At 39.4% G+C, this 20307-nt stretch overlaps 1 protein-coding gene across 3 annotated transcripts in view; it reads left to right on the top strand.

Moving 5' to 3' along the window:
- The window catches only part of LOC124292176 (glycine receptor subunit alpha-4-like), a 144484-nt gene that overhangs the window by 50810 nt on the left and 73367 nt on the right, over nt 1–20307 (top strand). For all 3 annotated transcript variants that reach the window (XM_046729227.1, XM_046729228.1, XM_046729229.1), the window contains exon 2: nt 981–1080. In XM_046729227.1, the coding sequence (XP_046585183.1) occupies nt 981–1080 (100 nt within the window). The remainder of the gene's footprint in view (nt 1–980; nt 1081–20307) is intronic.

Genomic DNA, 20307 nt, shown 5'->3' with positions numbered 1-20307 from the left:
ATCTATAGTCCTTGTCTGTGTGTTCCAGGGACACCAGGAAGTGTCTTTACAATGATATCTATAGTCCTTGTCTGTGTGTTCCAGGGACACCAGGAAGTGTCTTTACAATGGTATCTATAGTCCTTGTTTGTGTGTTCCAGGGACACCCGGAAGTGTCTTTACAATGGCATCTATAGTCCTTGTTTGTGTGTTCCAGGGACACCAGGAAGTGCCTTTACAGTGGTATCTATAGTCCTTGTTTGTGTGTTCCAGGGACACCAGGAAGTGTCTTTACAATGGTATCTATAGTCCTTGTCTGTGTGTTCCAGGGACACCTTGACGTGTCTTTACAATGGTATCTATAGTCCTTGTCTGTGTGTTCCAGGGACACCAGGAAGTGTCTTTACAATGGTATCTATTGTCCTTGTCTGTGAGATCCAGGGACACCAGGAAGTGTCTTTACAATGGTATCTATAGTCCTTGTCTGTGTGTTCCAGGGACACCAGGAAGTGTCTTTACAATGGTATCTATAGTCCTTGTCTGTGTGTTCCAGGGACACCAGGAAGTGCCTTTACTATGATATCTATAGTCCTTGTCTGTGTGTTCCAGGGACACCAGGAAGTGTCTTTACAATGGTATCTATAGTCCTTGTCTGTGTGTTCCAGGGACACCAGGAAGTGTCTTTACAATGGTATCTATAGTCCTTGTCTGTGTGTTCCAGGGACACCAGGAAGTGTCTTTACAATGGTATCTATAGTCCTTGTCTGTGTGTTCCACGGACACCAGGAAGTGTCTTTACAATGCTATCTATAGTCCTTGTCTGTGTGTTCCATGGACACCAGGAAGTGTCTTTACAATGGTATCTATAGTCCTTGTCTGTGTGTTCCAGGGACACCAGGAAGTGTCTTTACAATGGTATCTATTGTCCTTGTCTGTGTGTTCCAGGGACACCAGGAAGTGTTCTTACTATGATATATTTAGTCCCTGTCTGTGTATTTCAGTGACATCGGGGCGTGGATTCATGGCGGGCCCCATCATGCCAGTGTTGGTCAACTTGACCCTCTTCTCCTCAATTCCCCGGATGTCCTTTGGTCAAGCCAGGTAGGAACAACATCTTTTATAAATGTCATAACATGGTTTGTTTTACAGCCCAGGATCCAATGACTCACTGTATCGTTCTATCAGCAAAGAAACTCAGATAATTATCGTAACATTGAAACGTGCATCCGCCCATATGGACGCGTCTTCTGTATACACTCTGAAAAATTATTAAGTTTATACACTTCCACGTAGAAATATAAAACTGTGATAACGTTAAAGGGAAACTAGTTCCATGTCCTTCAACTACGCCGCTGAGAAGTGTATCGTCGATGATATTTACGGTGTGGTGTTGGTGTTGCTGTTGATCCTGAGGGCCTCTATAAGACTGTGTATGCACGGGCATGAAACAGGCTAGCCTTCAAAATGTCAAAGTACTCAGTTACATGGAAGGTTTCATCTTCATCTCATCTTCATCAACTGTCTGCCTTCCGGGATGATGTATCAGGTTCCCTAAACAGCTTATGTTACAAAACCTGAGACTGATTCTAATCTGTTTTACTGAAACCTGGTTGAAAAAGAACTAGCTGGAGTTTGAAAAAAAATATATCCACAGTTCATATCATGTACGTTGTGGTATAATTAGATGTATTGTATAGATGGATATAGATCTTCTGTATTTCACAGATCGGTGTTTCGCCATCAGCTCGTGATATAGACAACATGAGCTCGTGTGTGTCTCCATGCCTGTGAAAATCGCATTAACATTAACAGTGTAATACCATTCTCCTTAACATGTATGCTCGTATAACCACGCAACAAGAATTGGGGATGATCGCTTGACGCCTTATCATGCCTTACATACCTTCTATTACCCTGAGGGGCGGTGGGGTAGCCTGGTGGTTAAAGCGTTCGCCCGTCACGCCGAAGACCCGGGTTCGAATCCCAACATGGATAAGATATGTGAGGCCCACTTGCTGGAATATTGCTAAAAGCGGAGTAAAGTCAAACTCCCTCCCTCACTCTATTGCGCTGAAAGTGAAGATAACTCGCTAGCAGATAGAGATATATTGCCAGCCCTAGTTGTTGACTGATTATGTTAGAAAGGCCAAGGCCACCCGAGGTCAGACAACTGACCCAACATGATAAAAACGTTTAATTAACAACATTAACATACATTCAAGGTTAAGGTCAAGGAGAAGAGAAGCTGTTGTAAATGAAATGGTTCTGGTCTCTCATTTTGAGGGCTTAAAGGTGAAGGGCAGTGGATGTAAAGAGGATTTCTACCTTTATATTTCCATGTTTACAAGTTGATTTGTGTATTTCACACTCTATAAATCTGTTTCCCGAGTCTCTTTAGGATAATAATGGAATACATTACTGCATTCAAAGCGTGTAATCAATATTGATATGAGGAAATGTCACGTCAACATCAATATAATATCAACACATACACATTACCTCGTAGAATCAATATTTATAATACATGATTTGCTTTATATAAATATGTATTCAAACATGCACGCATCCTCAATGATAGGGGATCAGGTGTCCAAACATTGCTACACGTTACAATTAACAGAGTACAATGTCCACATTTCGATGAGATCTCAACTTTGTTGTCACAGATAAGTCTTTAGAGACAGGGATTATTGCCAGACTTAAGCCATCCATTATCCTAACTGCCTGCATGATTTGACAACGACCAATAACGATGCACCCTGGGAAGGGTTCTATAGTGCATACACATGTCCAGACCGTGCTGTTGTTGACAGAGGACACAATACATCAGAAGCAGTGGTAGTTTAGTCCCGTCCACAATATCAACATACGATTTATTGTATTGTGACTGGTTTAAATATTGTATCTTTAGTTGTCTGTTGACACAACAAACAAGGAACGTTAACAGTTTTATAGTAGACTTTGTGTGGATGATTTCACATTTCACGCATTAATGACAAAAACTGTCCGATACAATCCGTTAGTGTGACTTGTACCATGCGTTACCCTGTCTTCAAAGGTGAACAATTGACTTGCCTGTGCGTGTGTCTGTGGCACTATCGCGACATGATAGTAATTCATTCACACATGCCATAGTCGGGATTGTACAGTGTACTGGGTTTGAGCAGAGGTTTCATATTATTATGGAAATGTTTTTGCGCCCTTATTTACGGTTTCGTAATGTTCCATTGAAAGGCTCTTAGGAAGACGTCTGAATATCGTGGAAATGCTTGTGGCGTCTTCATTCTTGTGATAAAACTGCAAATCTAATTCATAACGTTAGAATTCCCTGTCTTCCTTCCTATAATAGAATGTTGGTGTAGGTTGACAGACAATAATGGTTTTACATTTTAGATTCTACACTAAATGTCTTCCTCAGCTAAGTACCAGTATCACGTGAAATAACCATATAATCAATATATAATCCACAACCTGATATTTACATTGCATTTCAGACAGTTCCCTTGATCATATTCACTGTTGGTGTTAAACCGATCGCGAAGGGACTTGACTGTTAGTTTACGTCCAAGTGTTGTCTTCGATCAGGGAGACTAATTACATTGTACTAATCATCAGTTATATTTATCTCATTTAGGGATGTGAACGCACGTACTTCATCCAATCAGCGGACGTGTGACAGTGACCAGTACACCATACTGTTGGTTATATTGTTGAATTTACCCGACGAGTAAAACGTCGGTATGATTACCAGTTTTTGAACCATCTTTGATCTCCCCTGTCAACACTTCATCACAAATGTGAATACCATTACAACGATGGGGGATTCCGTGGACGGTTTACACACCGCTGTTACAACATTTAACGTCGTGTATGTACGTGGTGACATACTTCCACTACGTGATGAAACATCTTGCATCCAAATCTCATCAAGATGTGCTCAGATGTCATTCAACCACAATCGTTTGATTTCGTGTTTGACTGATATCAAATATTGATACGGTCTTGCAGTTGTCGAACGGCCGTGACTGAATTTGTGTTTATTGGCTTTCAGTATTTACGTGACCATGAGGCCACTTAAGTTAAACCCAGAGGAACAGCGTATCTGAATGTCAAACCTTTTAGAGGTTGGCTTATGATAGCTTCTACAAAATACCGTTAATCCTCCTCCTCCAATACGTTGTCGGTGTGGCGCAGTGATCTATTATTAAAACGCTTTAGAAATTATGAGAATTGATCAGTTATGAGGTACTTTCTTTGTGACCGTTTACTTCAATAAATGTCCAACTTTGCCAATATGGTTCTTTGTAAGTAGTGATTGTCTAAAGGTCGATTATATTAGGTATCTATTTATTGTCTGGAACTGTTTGTTGAAATAGAATGCAATTATAATATATGCACCATAACACATAGGAACGGTGCTTAATTCTTACAATATCACTTTACCGTTGTTTAGGAGAGTGAGTGAATTTAGTTTTACGCCGCTTTGAGCAATATTCAAGCAATATCACGGCGAGGGACACCAGAAATGGGGTTCGCACATTGTACCCATGTGGGAATCGAACCCGGGTCTTCAGCGTGACGAGCGAACGCTTTAACCACCAGGCTACCCCGCCGCCCCCGGTAGTTTAAGTATACCATATATTGTATTGAATCCGGCTGTGTATCTGTTCTGTAATATTTTCTACCAGTATCAAATACATCACCATCTAACAACTTCTTGTTTCTTTCTGACGTACCGACAGTTCCTTTACATATACAACTAGTAAAACCACTTTTAAACAATATATTATATCACCCCGTATCAGATTAGATCTATTCCAATAAAATGTGCATACACGTTATTCTCCATACAGATTCAACACGTAGCATCAGCTCATGTAAGCAGAGAGAATCGTTTTGTCTCTTCAGAAAGGCAATATATTACCTCCCCGAGGAAAGCTGTTATCAGTGATAATGATTTCTCCCTGGACTGTCCCTATCTTCCTAATTTGCTCAGCATCACTACAGACAGCTCCCTTAGGGCCCGAGTCATTCTGACCAATCAAATTAACTGTCCACAAGCCCCGTTACTTGAGATCATCAGTCACGTGCTCCACTACCTCAGTGTCATATGAAACCCGCTCATGTGAACAACATCAATTGTTTAGTGGGGGAAAGATTCCATCGAGGTACTCTTGTCATCTCCTAGGACTCAAATACCATTGTTACGCTGTGGATGTACATGTGTCACTCAAGAAGGTTGTGACTGGGAAGACATAAACCCAGTGTATTTGAGCGACGCTTGGATTCCACTAACATAAATAAAAGCAAAACAATTAAATATAATTAATAACATGTTTATTAGATATTCCCCATGAAGGATCTTCGTTATAAAACATACAACGTTATAGATAACAACGTCTTATTTATTGCATAGAGCGATGTTTCGGTGTAGAGTCTAACATCTTGTTCAAGCTACAAGTCTCACCAACGTCTTGAATGCCGATCAAACAAAGGATCCTCGTAATTGATTTATGTTAGTTGAATAAATGACTATAGGACGATCTGTCACATGACTTCTCCTCCAGTGATTGCGCCATTGTTTGTATGCAGTAATTATGGATTAAGCGAGAGTGGTCGTCCTCTACTACATAAGACAGTTCAGGATCTGATGCTTCAATCTACGGCGCACATTAACAGCTAGTATATCTTTCATTATACGTACAATCGGTTTTTGTGTGTCACGCTCTTCCATTATTCTGTCCTGGGATTATCCCAGCTACGAGGGCTTCCATTAATAACATTTACTGTGTTACATGGTGGTCGGAAGTCTGTGCTGTAGTAGAGGCTTGGCGATCGTCTTAGCATTACGATCGCTGTGTAGAACGAGGCACCGTCACAAGTACATTCAATACCGACCAACATGGATCTTCACGTCTACACAAGTTCAAGCATTGTCTCCAAGCAAGGTGTTAATCATGAAGCCTTTGTTAAAATGGCGCCAGAGCCAACCAAACCTTTTAAAACCCACGTTGGGGTAGAAGTGAACTGTAAACATTTGTTTAGATGCACAACACAAACTCTGTCCCAGACTTTTTACGCTTCACGATCTAAACATATATTGGAATACCAATTTCCACCCCCGACTTTGAAAACCATTTGCAATTATTATTTTAAAACGGGAACTTTCATCGTGTGTTGTGGCAGGCAATAAGGGTATGGGTACGTGGGTCAGTTGCAATACTTTGGCATACTTCAATGTCGGCTACCGTTCCCTCTGTGGTGGACATACTGTTGGTCATATAGCAGCAAGACATCTTTAAACACAACCCAACGGAAAGACGATTCGAAAAAGCAATCCTTTGATGTGAAGTTCCTCCACGCCACCATCTGGACTACGGAGACTGATGTCGTTACAGATGTCACCTTTCCTTTTTTCACTTGTTTGGGTTCTTTATACCTTTGGTGGTGTCAATATTGTCAAAAGTTCGTTGTAAGTCCTTGTGGTCTTGGCCTTGGGTCTTGATGTGAACATATTACTGCAACATAATTATGTTATCCTTTTGTGACTTAAAGACTGTATATGTTTATATGCACGTTATTTTCAGGGTATAGAGATAATAAACAATGAGATCAATTTGTCCTAAACATATTCCGAGGAATCCACACACAAAATCTTAACATTAAGTCTAATCATGTTGAAGCTCTAAACAAGTTTAGATTCGTAAATATTTAAATCTGTTAAAATCTGAAACTATCATCATGTTTTAGTACTCAGTCATATTTAAATTATGGGTATGGTGTGTTTAAGGAATGTTTAAGCTGCGAGGTGTGTATATTTGATGTTATAGACTCTAAACGCGTTTAGATATATCACACCATATGTTTATTCCTTCTAGCATCTAAACACATTCCCAAACATGTTTAGATCAAAACATGCTTTGTGTATATTTACATTCTAAACACATGTTTATAGTGTGGGATGAAATTTGGAACATCTCAGTTGTGAGGCTGGAAGCTGACTAAAGAACAAAATATAACATTCCCCATAATTCAGTGCAACAGTATCCAGCGCAGTAGATGTTCCTCAAACCTGTAAAAATAGTGTTTCTTCTTACCGAGTAATGGTACAAAAAAACACAAGACATACCTCCAGTGTCAAGTAGCATGTACTGCTTACCGCCAGGGTTGGGTAAGCCTTGCTGTGATAGATATAACACGCTAATGACTTTCAGCGCACCCATGACACAGAACCACTTAAAGGCTGTAGCAGTGTTCCATTCACACAAGCATGTGGCGGCGTTGAATGGAGGCTTAATTAATATCTCAACTAGGAGTGTCAATAACGCTGGATCTAATGATGATGAACGACGTGACTGTGTCAAGTGTAACAGTGAGGATAAATGTCATACCCCCACAGAGTTAAAGGTCTGGCACTTCATCAAGACATAATTATGTAATTACATACGTTACATATCTTTGCAATCTCTATCTTGGCAGGGTATCTGTAGTTATTATCAATGGGTCCACCATATCACATGTACTTCATTAAGCTGTGAGTTGTCAGTAAATACCACACATAGGTTTGTTTTTTGCTGTTAAACGCCACACTCAGCCACAGCTTGGATCAAACAAACCAGTGATTGATATGAGCAATAGCCCACACCGTCGGGTTACGAAGACGTGCTATAATACAAATCACCGAGCTCACCTCCAGATAAAGTTTAGTTCCCCTCTTACGAACAACCCAGAATCCAAAAAGGAAAACACTCTCATGTATTTTTCTTCAAGCGCCTACGGCAGGCAGATTGCAGATCAATTTGGTTTAACTGCCAGTTGCGTCGTGGAACGTAATATTTAGCTTGCTGGGATGCCGTTTGAGGTAGCTAACGTTCAAAATCAGGAATACATTGCTAGTCAACTGTCTCTGTATCTAAAAGATATGTGTGTATAACTCAGATCAACAAAGCGATCTCTCCATGCAACGCGAACATGTTGCCGTATTACCTCAAGCCGCAATGTTGTAATTGGACACATACCGCCTGTATGAAAAACGCACAGGGGTTTCTTTGGGTTTCTTAGTAGGCCTGGTTTTTTCGTAAGCGCATTTTAAAGTATGATTAGTGTAGTTGTTTTAGGGTACTTTCAACACCTCAACACAGCTTTCAACAAACATTTGGAAACTTGCATTGTGGTTTAAAAGGTAAAAATGCGTGTTGAAAACTATATTCTAGAATTTCCTTCTAAGGATTTATTGAGAGTGTGTTGCATGTTTCGTCGTGAATCTCATCGCTTGGGTCATGTGGTTTCAAATGCAAATGGACTTGGTACTTGTCAACAAACATTTTCTGGTACACATGTGGAGGACATATCCCCAAAGTTGTCTTTTCGGTGACAGAAGAGTTGACGCATGCAATTCACTATTCTGACTTCATATCATATATTTCCGGGTTTATTATTTGCCTTTGTGTGTGTTTATGACGTATGTCACTTTATGACGCGTGCCACTTTATGACGTATGCCATTTTATGACGCGTGCCACTTTATGACGTATGACGCTCACGTTCGCGAAGACCAGGCCCCGATTTCTCGAAACAAACTTCAGTCTGAGTTTTGACTTAAGTTACAGTTTTTACTCAAATTTGAGAAAACGCATTCCCCAGAATGAGCTGAAATCGATATTTAATTCAAACATAGTAGATAATTTAAGTTAGGTGAATAGAATACTGAAGTCTTTTGGGCTTTTTGTATTTTAAAAATGCAGCTGAGTTAAAATTCAGCTGTTTCAAATAGTCAAACTCAGTTTGAAATTTGAGTAAAAAACTTAAGTTTGTTTCGAGAAATCGGGGCCTGGTTTCATCACTATCTGAGAGTCGGAATCGTACAATCGACTCCGCTTTTAGAAATTTGAATAAATATCGATTGTGTTGTTGTGTTGATTGAAGGTTGTGTTTCATTTACATACTTATTTGATTTAAATTAAGTTTCTGATGTTGCAGTAGGAACCTTCTGAACATTTTAATATTTTAGTTTGACATCAGTTAAAACATTTATAGGTGATTTCATTGACTCCGTGTCGTGATGTATCAGTATTGTATCAGTATTGTATAGTGTCTGAAATACAACGTATATGTATGAGTCCTGCGTAGACTGTATAAGTTGCGCTCTTAAAGTCGACATTGTTCTACTGTCTGTTGCCTGATATCAGTTGAGAACAGGGACATTATAGGAATTTGTTACATTAATGCGATTGTAATGTGATCGTAATTAAATATATTTAAACTAGACAAAAAACTTCCATGAAGACGGGAACGATAAGACACTGATAACTATATCCACAGAGTAGATGTTGAGAAAGCGCAAACATATTTAACAGAAATAAAGTAACTCCAACAGTTAGAATATTTATTCTATTTGTACCCAACAGAAAGATGTTTCTACTGTCAGCTGATCAAGAAGCTCTGTTTGTGTGACGTCAGCTGCAGCAGCAACAATGTACACTTAACTGTCATGTGCACTTAATAACGGTCTACAATGACCTGGGCATGACTGGTTGATTGCATTCTGTTGTCGTTAGTCGAAGGTGCAATCAATATACGGTTAGAATGAATTCCCACACAGTATATATGGTTATATTTGTTGTAATGAAAAGTGTTCATCCTGCCAGCACATACATGTTAATTCAATTAACATCAGTCAGTCGGTGTGAACGTATAGCTTATTTGATATACTCAAATAATGTCATGGAAAGTCATTGCAGACAATCAAAACAGGGGGCGTGGTCATCCGATCCCATTTCAGCCCGATGAACGGTACTTGTGCCGAAATCCCACAATGGATACGAGGCATGTGGAAATAACAGACTATATTATGGATTTTCAACACCTTGGTATTCATCTTCCTTACATGTCTCTATCGACATGTTTTGCCTGGCCCGAAATAAAACCATAAACGTCAACGCCAGAGATTAACCAGTCTCGAATATCAACAACAGTCTCTATTGGTCGTAATGAAACAAAAATAGCTTGAATGGATCACTGATAAAATGTCATGTCACAGTGTTCGTTAAGGTGGTAAACCTGTCCTATCGGTCGTACTGGCCCCACAATGTGCATCAGTAAGTGTTTGTGGTTTATATGTGGGAGTGCTAGCCAGAATGTTTACACCACCTTCTGAAGGGTTAACAGAACCTTTTAGCATTTGGAAAGCTTTCTTTGCAACAACAAATTGCATTGTTTGTATAACGATTTCCCTATGGTCCCTATGTTGCGTTAATTATGTTAGGGTACATTTAACGCGACAGTAAGACAACATTCCAGTTTTGTCTGTTGCCTTAATATAGTATTGTATCAACTACCATTCGTCTTCGAGGAACATTTAATCACAACCTGTCGTGGAAGTCCATTATTACCACCTCGACTGCCACTGAGATGCATCAGTGTCGCTAATCAAGACCGATGTGCCTGGAATTCAATGTGACAGACATCACCACTGCTATTAAATCAGTAAACAACATCCCAAAGTGTGTCATTATTGGACAAGGCCATACATCATTGGGCTGATGTGATCCAGTTTGGATAAATACAAGCGTTGATGGTGCTTTGTGATTGTATTACCAAGAGTCTTGTATATTTAAAGGCGATGCCAATGAGACCTCAAAGCGGGATGGACAATCAAGGAACTGACAGTGCAAATGCTATCTAGAAAGAGTCGCTGTTATCACAATACCACCGGGTGTTCCATGAAAACAGATGGAAGAGATAAAACGACTTTGAAAATCCCTGACAATGAACATATGGTTTAGACATTATTTACATTATTTAATATTAACGTATACCCAGTCGCGATAAGCAGTATATAATGGCCTACTGTGCCTTCAGTGGAGAATGTCTGCATCGGTAATCAATATTCACAATTTATTCTGAATCCGCCAATGTCTAATTATTTAGAGAGTAAACACAAAAATATCTTCAACTCGCATCAATGTTTGTGTGGGTTGCACTGAACGATGCAATGCATTCATGCAGCTGCTTGTATGTGTGCAGTGAGCTGACATATGTGCATGTATATATGCAGTGCAGTGTTGTACGGAACTTACAGCTCTGTAGAGAGATGCCAGTATTCATCGGGAAACAGATGCTCATAACTTGGGTTTTTAAGCATAATTTAAGTCGACAAAGCTATAATCTGTAGGAACATCTGCTATATGCAGAGACGATCATAAACATGTGTAATGAATCACTGTCAAGTAGTCTTGATACCAGGTGTTCGCGAACGGTGAACGTATCCTGCTCACCTGATGGCGCCCATTCACAAACACATGCAAAGGCAAGACAAGTGGTTCTTTTTCTAAAAACGGAAACAGAAACATATGGTACCGTCAAAAATCGAAATTGACTCTGACACCATTTATATTACAGATGCGTCGAATTTGGAATTGTTTACCATATTACGGTTTGAATGCTTTATATCTAAGAAAACATTTTCCACACTATTTTGTGTTCAATTTAAGCACACGATGTCTTTCCCTCTTGGGCAGCAAACATAGCCTGCTAGAAGCCTAAACTGGAGCTGAAGGACAAATACTCGACATTAACGGAAAGTTGACTACGTTTATACAATTATTAAAAAAGGGAATTTAGCACACCGATTTCAACTTCTTCTATTATTTTGATTTCATTTGCATGTGATTTGTTCACAGTCACGATGCCCTACATCGCACATACCGGTGGCAATCTGTTGCTGAGGAATCTGTGATATAGAAGCACAGATATGCGCATATATTATACATCTACATGACCGTCTGTGTTAGGTCACTCTTGTAGTTAAATATACTATGTAATTCACAGACTGCGCGTTTTGTGGCGTTTGATACAGCCAAGGAATACGACATGGGTAATGTTCGAGAATCAATAAACTTGGGTTTAACACTGTTTTGAACAGTATTTTAGTTTTACCAGGGCGTGTGAAATTACTGAGGGAGGTGAAGTTACGTCAGTGTTAGGTGTTTGTTTACCCACCAGCAGGGATATGGTGCTGACGAACCCAGACAGAACAGCTGGGAGAATGCACAGAAGTTTCCTTAGTGAATAGTGCGCCTCGGACGATTTGAACAGATATCCCTTGTCATAACGAATCAAAACACACAAATGAAGAAATATTATTAGAAAAATTGTGACATTATATTTTTAATCCAAACTGATTGTTTTCTTTTATGTAAATGAATATTATTCATGCTTACGTAATGCCATTTAATCTTTGATTGACGAAGCAGTCATTGCAAACAATTATTTACAACAAATAAATCGTAGGAAGTAGGAATTTGGGAACAATTATAGCTTTTTGCCAAGACTTTTTGCTGGGAAGTAGGATGGCCCTAGAAATTCGATTCCTTTATTATTTGACTCAAACGGAAACATTTGATCTTTAAATTTACATATATATATATAAGATAATTGGATTTTAGAATTGTGAAAGAAACAGTTTATAATTCTGTGAATATACGTTCTCCAGGCCGTTCCAGGAAGTGTTTATGTTTTGGCACGATTTCAACAGAAAAAAATACTTCATCAATCCCAAAGAAAACATTTATATCACTTAATCAACTCAAAGTCAAACTGTTATTCCATATCCGTTTCCATGACGCATTAACAACCCCCTGGCGAACTGTGGTACGCAGCACTGCATCGCGATCACGGCATTGGCATTAAGTCAATTTGGGTTCAGATGAAATAGAGGAATTTACAGGAACAGGGGGACGCCAAATCCCCCACAAGATGGCGCCTTCCGTAACCACTCCTTGTTGTAGGTGGCGCCACCGCCAGCACATTGTCCCCTGAGTTGGTAGACACTGTCCAAGAGTAGCAAGGAGAATTGAATGTATTTTTACGAATTTATCAATTACCTGTCTTAATGACACCAGGTTACAGACAGTGTGTGCTTCTACGTCAGCGGTCTGCCAGTGCTGGTCCAGATACAAGAGTCATTCTGAAATTCAGGTGTCCAATTCTGTGTTTGTTTGTTGTTTTACGCCGCTCGAATGTGAATCAACGAATCAAGAAAATAACACTGTGGGTTAAGATCCACGCAGTCGGCGGGGTACAGTGACATGCAAGATAGTTTATGTCTATACCAAACACGGAGAGGAATATTACCTCCCGTGAAAGGAACAATGAGCCACAGCAGATAAACCACATTGGGTGAGTGAGTATGGTTTTACGCCGCTTTTAGCAATATTCCAGCAATATCACAGCGGGGAACACCAGAAATAGGGTTCACATATTGTACCCATGTGGGGAATCGAACTCGGGTCTTCGGCGTGACGAGCGAACACTTTAACCATTAGGCTACCCAGCCGCCCCTGAACCACATTGAAACATGGCTTATTGTGCAACACAAGTATTCTCCAAAACTGATTGAGTTTAAAGAGCTATTGTAATGTATGGAATATGTATTGCATGGAAATTGTGACATTTGATACTGGGCAGTACTGAGTGAACGTCGGACGCTCATAGTGTCCATTGTTTAATCATATACACATGCTACTAAATGAAACTCCACATTCTCCATGTTATTTACTGGCTAAAATTACTTCCTTGTATTTTGACGCCAATAATGTAATACTTTACCAGCCAAAGTATATTGAAATACCACGTACTGTGTGCTTAAATGCTAATCCCTTCTGCATACCTAATGCAGTAAAATCGAAGAGATTTGTATAAAAGGCAGGTTTTGCTATTGTAGCGGACGTAGTGAACATCCAGTTTGCCGAGTGGTTCCTGTGTCCACAATGTGTCAGAGTGTTCAAGGTTCAGCAAATAGGAATATGGCGGATTACACTAATAGACGAAACGAAATTTTGTCACAGATGTGTCAGATTTGGAAATTTATCTCCAAAGTAATACACTGTGTGTCCAGACGTTAGTCAAGGGTAGTAACGTATATATGTCTGTCATGGGCCATTATCTGACATTGTTCAAGTCTTGCTTCAGGACGTTCTTGGATGGGAACGTGCCATAGACTGATCTTTTGTAATTTCATTATTCATAAATTCCTTACTTACAAATATTCGGTCCTAAAACTTTTCAAAAATGGCATTTTGTCCTGACCACTTGAATATCCCATCCATCCTTGGATCATTGTACTAGTATCATTTAAATAATGAATATCTGAACAATCTGGTTGATCTATTCTATTCTATTAGTCCGGGAAACTCCTGAGATCCCCTATTTCATCATCAGTACGTGAACGGTTTAAAGTTTTATCTTTCAAAGGATAGGTGGCACTAATTTTGAAGATATGTAAGGGGTGCTTCTGTCTTCTTGTTACATTATACTCAATTGCTGGTGAAAGGCTATGAAAGGTAACCACAATGTGTTTTCTGCACCTCAAGCGTAGCGTATGTTGTATTGGGAATTACACTTTTATACATTGCAGATTCGTGTAGTTTGGTGATGTTGACTCCGAGATCCGAACCTGCACTCTTAGACTGAGGCGCCGAACCCTCAGCATACAAAGTCAGCGATCTAAATTTGATATGTTGTTTCGAATCGCGATTGAAGCGTTTAATGTGGGATACATTTGTATGGTTTTAACCTGAAGTATATAACGACTGTTTTACACCTTTGTTGGTCATGTCAAAACTGAATGTTCTTCAAATGAATGGATGGTGAATTATTCCAGTGGTAATACGTTAAAGTTGTATCCATTGTCTGGCGGACACATTGAGACAAAATATGGTGATTCTGCGTTGAATTTACCTTATATACAGATACGATGTAAATTGATATATTATACTCCACTCTTGTATGTTATCATCAGCGTGTCACGTCGGTCTGTGTTTACTGTATATTGGAACATACGTCAAATGATTCATGTCAGCTAGTTGTCCCAATAAATCATCATCAGACACGAAAAAACGTACTTCTCTCAAGATATTATGTTTATACGTGAGTATTTACGTCACGTAATTATCTAATGTCAAATATAATACAAAACGTCAAAGCCAGATATTAACCAGTCACGACTATATGCCAAGACAGCTCCCGTTATGCGTAAAACTCAAAACAGTGAACTACATATGAATGGGTCAGTGAAAATCCGTGACTACACCAGGTGTTCGCGAAATATTAAGCTTGGCATGCTGTGTCTGTAGCTCCCAACACACACACAATACGTGTAGCAAAATGTTCTGCAATTCAGTTATCTCTGTCGAATGTTTTCAATTTTCTTAACAGTCGTGGGCCATTGGAAACAAGGGATATAACACAAATATAGTTCATCTGCATGACTGTCGGTGTCCTGTATCGACATGATATTAAGGGCTAACTTACAAGCCTAAGGTCACCCAATGCTATAAATCGACCATTAACAAACCATCTTTACTGTTTGATATGGAGTTCAGTGGGAGGCTGATTGATCTGGGGGATTCATTGGTATTTGCGTGACGATGAAGTGTTGACATAAGGTCCACAGCACGACTGTGGGATGCAATAAAGTCTGTTGCACATGTCGACTATCTTGAACACACACAAGTCCCAAGCAATGCTTCTTGTGTGCCCTGTAACTAAACTACCTTGAAGTAGGCAACTGTTGTTAAGTGTCCTTGAGACTCATAAAAGTGAAACGTCAGTGCCATATAGCTTCATATTAATCACGGACCTTTGTCAGTTGTTTCTTCTGATGCTTTATGATACCTGTAGCACTGATCGACTGTGTCCGCTGATCAGACAGACATACAGGTGCGAAAACAGACGGACACACAAACACATACTGACAGAAAGACGGACACACAAACACAGAACCAGATGGTCATACATAAACACAGACAAAACACACACAACAGACAAATGCAGTCAGACAGACAGACCCAGACACACACAGAGAGACCATTCATTTGCCATCACGATATGTCGATGGCAGGCGCGTTCATAGTGCGCGTTCATGTCCAAGTGCAATCGTAGTAATTCCAATTTCGTCTTTAGATAGATCTACAATCAATTGACTTGACCATGTCCAATGTGCCGGCCCTGTCTGCCTCTGCCAGTGATAGATTCATTAACTCAATGGTGACATAGCACATGATGGCGTGATGTGCATGGACTGAAAATTGCCTGTATTATAGGTGTGGGATATTGCTGGTGATGGATGTTAAATATATGCAACCATATAACTTCCCATTACACCCTCCCCTCTCCCTCCTTCCCTCTGTCTGTCTGTCTGTCTCTCTCTACTCAAAAGGTAGTGATTTTAGCAATCGGGACAGTGATCAGGTATTATTCACCCCACCACTACAATGGTCAAGTTTCCAAAATAGGCTGAGTATCCAGGGTAGGAATGATCTCCACACAACTGCTGGTCTAATGATAACTTGATGTAATGAGGGATGAGATGCAAGCTTCCACTCCCTTTGTATACCGAGAAAGTACGACTCCAGAAGATCCCCCAACCTACCTTTGTCCAGTTATCACTTCAGATAAGTTGTACTACCGAGAAAACATCCTCTGAAGATTTCGTAAAATGATTTTAGCTGAACTGTTATCTGAAAGAATCATCCCATGGATTATAGTTTTGTTTATGCTCAGCCGAAGATGTCCTTTCTCTAAATACAAGTGTGCATGCTTATCTTCATGACATGTTTACCCTTTTCGTGAACACCTGATCTTATCACTGGTTTTTCACGGACCCACTCATAAACATTTCACAGCTATTTTTCGAAAAATACAAAATAATAATAATAATAAAAGTCCATTTATATTGAGCGTTTATCCATGCACATTGCATGCTCAAAGCGCTGACATATTACCCCTGGTCAACGAGTACAGAACACTCCATGTGGAGAATACAACCGGTCGCCTGTCAGGCGCTCAAGGTTCAAATTCAGACTACCATCGAATCATACCAGGTACCCAATTTTACTGCTGGGTAGACAGAGACAATTTTGAACAAACTCACTTGCCTAAGGTGAGACCACATGCGTCACATGCGCTTCGTTGTGGGGCAGGACTGAAGTCCTAGAAACTTTCAGGAGTCAAGCTGCCAAACACGGTCACCCATCCGAGGACTGTCCGCGACCAACGTTGCTCTAATGGAATCTCTCTAAGGATATACGAGACTGGGCATTCCTTAGCACTTTCGTTTCATATTAAATGAGTGAGTGAGTTATTATTTAAAGTCACATCGGCAATATTGCAGCCATATCATGACGAGAACATAATTGACATTTAAAAAGTAACATTTGTATCATAAAAACATGTCGACGAAGGACAGTAAAACAACTAAATCTCACAATTAGAATTAAAACTAGCGTGGAAAGTTAAAACTAATAGCACTATTTGGACAATACAATATAAAAACAGGCTATAGATCGCCAACAACAGAAGACAGATCACCATACTAGGGACCATGGGGACTTACAGTACCTTTGCTACCTGCATGGACCCTAGTTGGATTTACATCATCCCTTCAACAGCCGGCGATTGTAGTCAAATCTAGCTATAATTAAAATCACAAACATTCTACGCTTAAAATCCTGGTAAGTTTGAAATTTACTTTGAGAGTTTTGGGACTTACGTACCCTCTCAGGAGGACAATATTTTTACAATACTTTAACCCCCCTTGAGGGTACAGCCTCTAACAATCTGAGTTATTTATTTAAACTTCCAATCATAAAATATTTATCTATTTACAAATCAGTTTACAAATCTAATTCCTTTAAAAATGCAATAATTAAATGAGAACTTTAATAAATATTAATATTATTAAAAAGATCCTTCAAAGTTCGTGATTTGAAATAGTTATCCCTTGTGATGTAATATTCAACACAGTCAAGGTTTCATATTAAAGAATTCAAACCACAAAAAAATACATTTTAAATTCAAGATATCGATCAAACATGAACAAAACATGTTGTAGCCGTAGAAGCCATTGTCCTTGAATAACAAACCCCGCAATATTAAAAACCCAACAAATCCACAGAGACCTCCTCTCAAGATGAGACACCAGCTGTTCGAGAAACTGTTGAGAGTGACTCCGAATTAAAACACACTGGCAATAAATATCAATTAGTTCTCTCTTTGTCAACAGTGAATGTTATTCAGAGTGAAAATATAGCCGGTTTTATATCCTTCTACCTGTCATGAACATTACCGCAGCTGAATGCCACACTTCTAAATAGCATTACATCATTATTTTCCTGAAAGCTCTTTTGACGTTTGATGAGAGTTTAGAAGGGCAACATGGTGAGTTCATGCTGCGGGTTATTGCCTTTCATTATGGAATGACACCTTAAAAGCTTTAGGTGTGTATTTCACAGGAGACAAATATATAGGTTTACAGCATTGCGTCATGTTGTGCGGAAAGATAAGTGAACAGATTATTTAACACGCAAGATGTGTCAGATTAATATACAGTGAAAACACGTTCCATGTGAAACATCAGAGGCTAACTGCATCCTTGTGTACATGCGAGTTGTCGTACACACTTAAGTTTGAATGTACGTGCCAGGGCAAGGTTTTCAAAGAGAAAGAGTCGTGATGCTGGGCTATCGAACCAGGGGGTCCCTGAATGTACATATGTATGATCAACTTCAGGGATCGCTGTTTTCAGTGATGAATGTGCATTGTCTGTAATGTGATATTCTATTTAGTAACAGCTTAGAGGAATTCCAAATAACATGCAGGTCAAACCACAAGAACATGGTCACGGGAATAGTGCTTACAAATTGTAAATCAAAAGCAGGGTAAATTTGTGTCTCGAACACACGATTATGAGATCTCCCTTCCAGGAAGCAGGTCTGCACAGTTCTGTGTCACTTCCAGGCTGGGCAACCACTGCTCCAGGATTCACTGTATAACTGCTGAAATGTTACCATGTTTCCAGTTCTTGTCAGGTGTTCCTCAGTAATGAGAAAACTATATTCTAGAATTTCCTTCTAAGGATTTATTGAGAGTATATTGCATGTTTCGTCGTGAATCTCGTCACTTGGGTCATGTGTTTCAAATGTAAATGGACTTGGTACTTGTCAACAAACATTTTCTGGTACACATGTGGAGGTCATATCCAAAGTTGTCTTTTCGGTGACAGAAGAGTTGACACATGCAATTCACTATTCTGACTTCATATCATATATTTCCGGGTTATTATTTACCTTTGTGTGTGTTTATGACGTATGTCACTTTATGACGTATGCCACTTTATGACGTATGCCATTTTATGACGTGTGCCACTTTATGACGTGTGCCACTTTATGACGTATCTCACTTTATGACGCTCACGTTTGCGAAGACCTGGTTTCATCACTATCTGACAGTCGGAATCTTACAATCGATTCCGCTTTTAGAAACTTGAATAAATATCGATTGTGTTGTTGTGTTGATTGAAGGTTGTGTTTCATTTACATACTTATTTGAGTTAAATTAAGTTTCTGATGTGACAGTAGGAACCTTCTGAACATTTGATTAGTTTAGCTTGACATCAGTTAAAACATTTATACGAGATTTCATTGACTCCGTGTCGTGATGTATCAGTATTGTATCAGTATTGTATAGTTTTTGAAATACAACGTATATGTATGAGTTCTGCGTAGACTGTATACGTTGCGCTCTTAAAGTCGACAGTGTTCTACTGTCTGTTGCCTGATATCAGTTAAGAACAGGGACATTATAGGAATTTGTTACATTAATGTGATTGTAATGTGATCGTAATTAAATATATTTAAACTAGACAAAAAACTTCCATAAAGACGGGAACGATAGGTCACTGATAACTATATCCAGAGAGTAGATGTTGAGAAAGCGCAAACATATTTAAAAGAAATAAAATATCCCTAACAGTTAGAATATTTATTCTATTTGTACCCAACAGAAAGATGTTTCTACTGTCAGCTGATCAAGAAGCTCTGTTTGTGTGACGTAAGCTGCAGCAGCAACAATGTACAATTAACTGTCCTGTGCCCTTAATAACGGTCTACAATGACCTGGGCATGACTGGTTGATTGCATTCTGTTGTCGGTAGTCGAAGGTGCAATCAATATACGGTTAGAATGAATTCCACACAGTATATATGATTATATTTGTTGTGATGAAAAGTGTTCATCCTGCCAGCACATACAGGTTAATTCAATTAACATCGGTCAGTCGGTGTGAACGTATAGCTTATTTGATATACTCAAATAATGTCATGGAAAGGCATTGCAGACAATCAAAACAGGGGGCGTGGTCATCCGATCCCATTTCAGCCCGATGAACGGTACTTGTGCCGAAATCCCACAATGGATACGAGGCATGTGGAAATAACAGACTATATTATGGATTTTCAACACCTTGGTATTCATCTTCCTTACATGTCTCT

Source organism: Haliotis rubra, unplaced genomic scaffold (assembly GCF_003918875.1).
Source record: "Haliotis rubra isolate DU_JTF1 unplaced genomic scaffold, ASM391887v1 Scf51, whole genome shotgun sequence".
Lineage (NCBI taxonomy): Eukaryota > Metazoa > Mollusca > Gastropoda > Lepetellida > Haliotidae > Haliotis > Haliotis rubra.
This window is presented reverse-complemented; position numbering and strand designations above follow the sequence as displayed.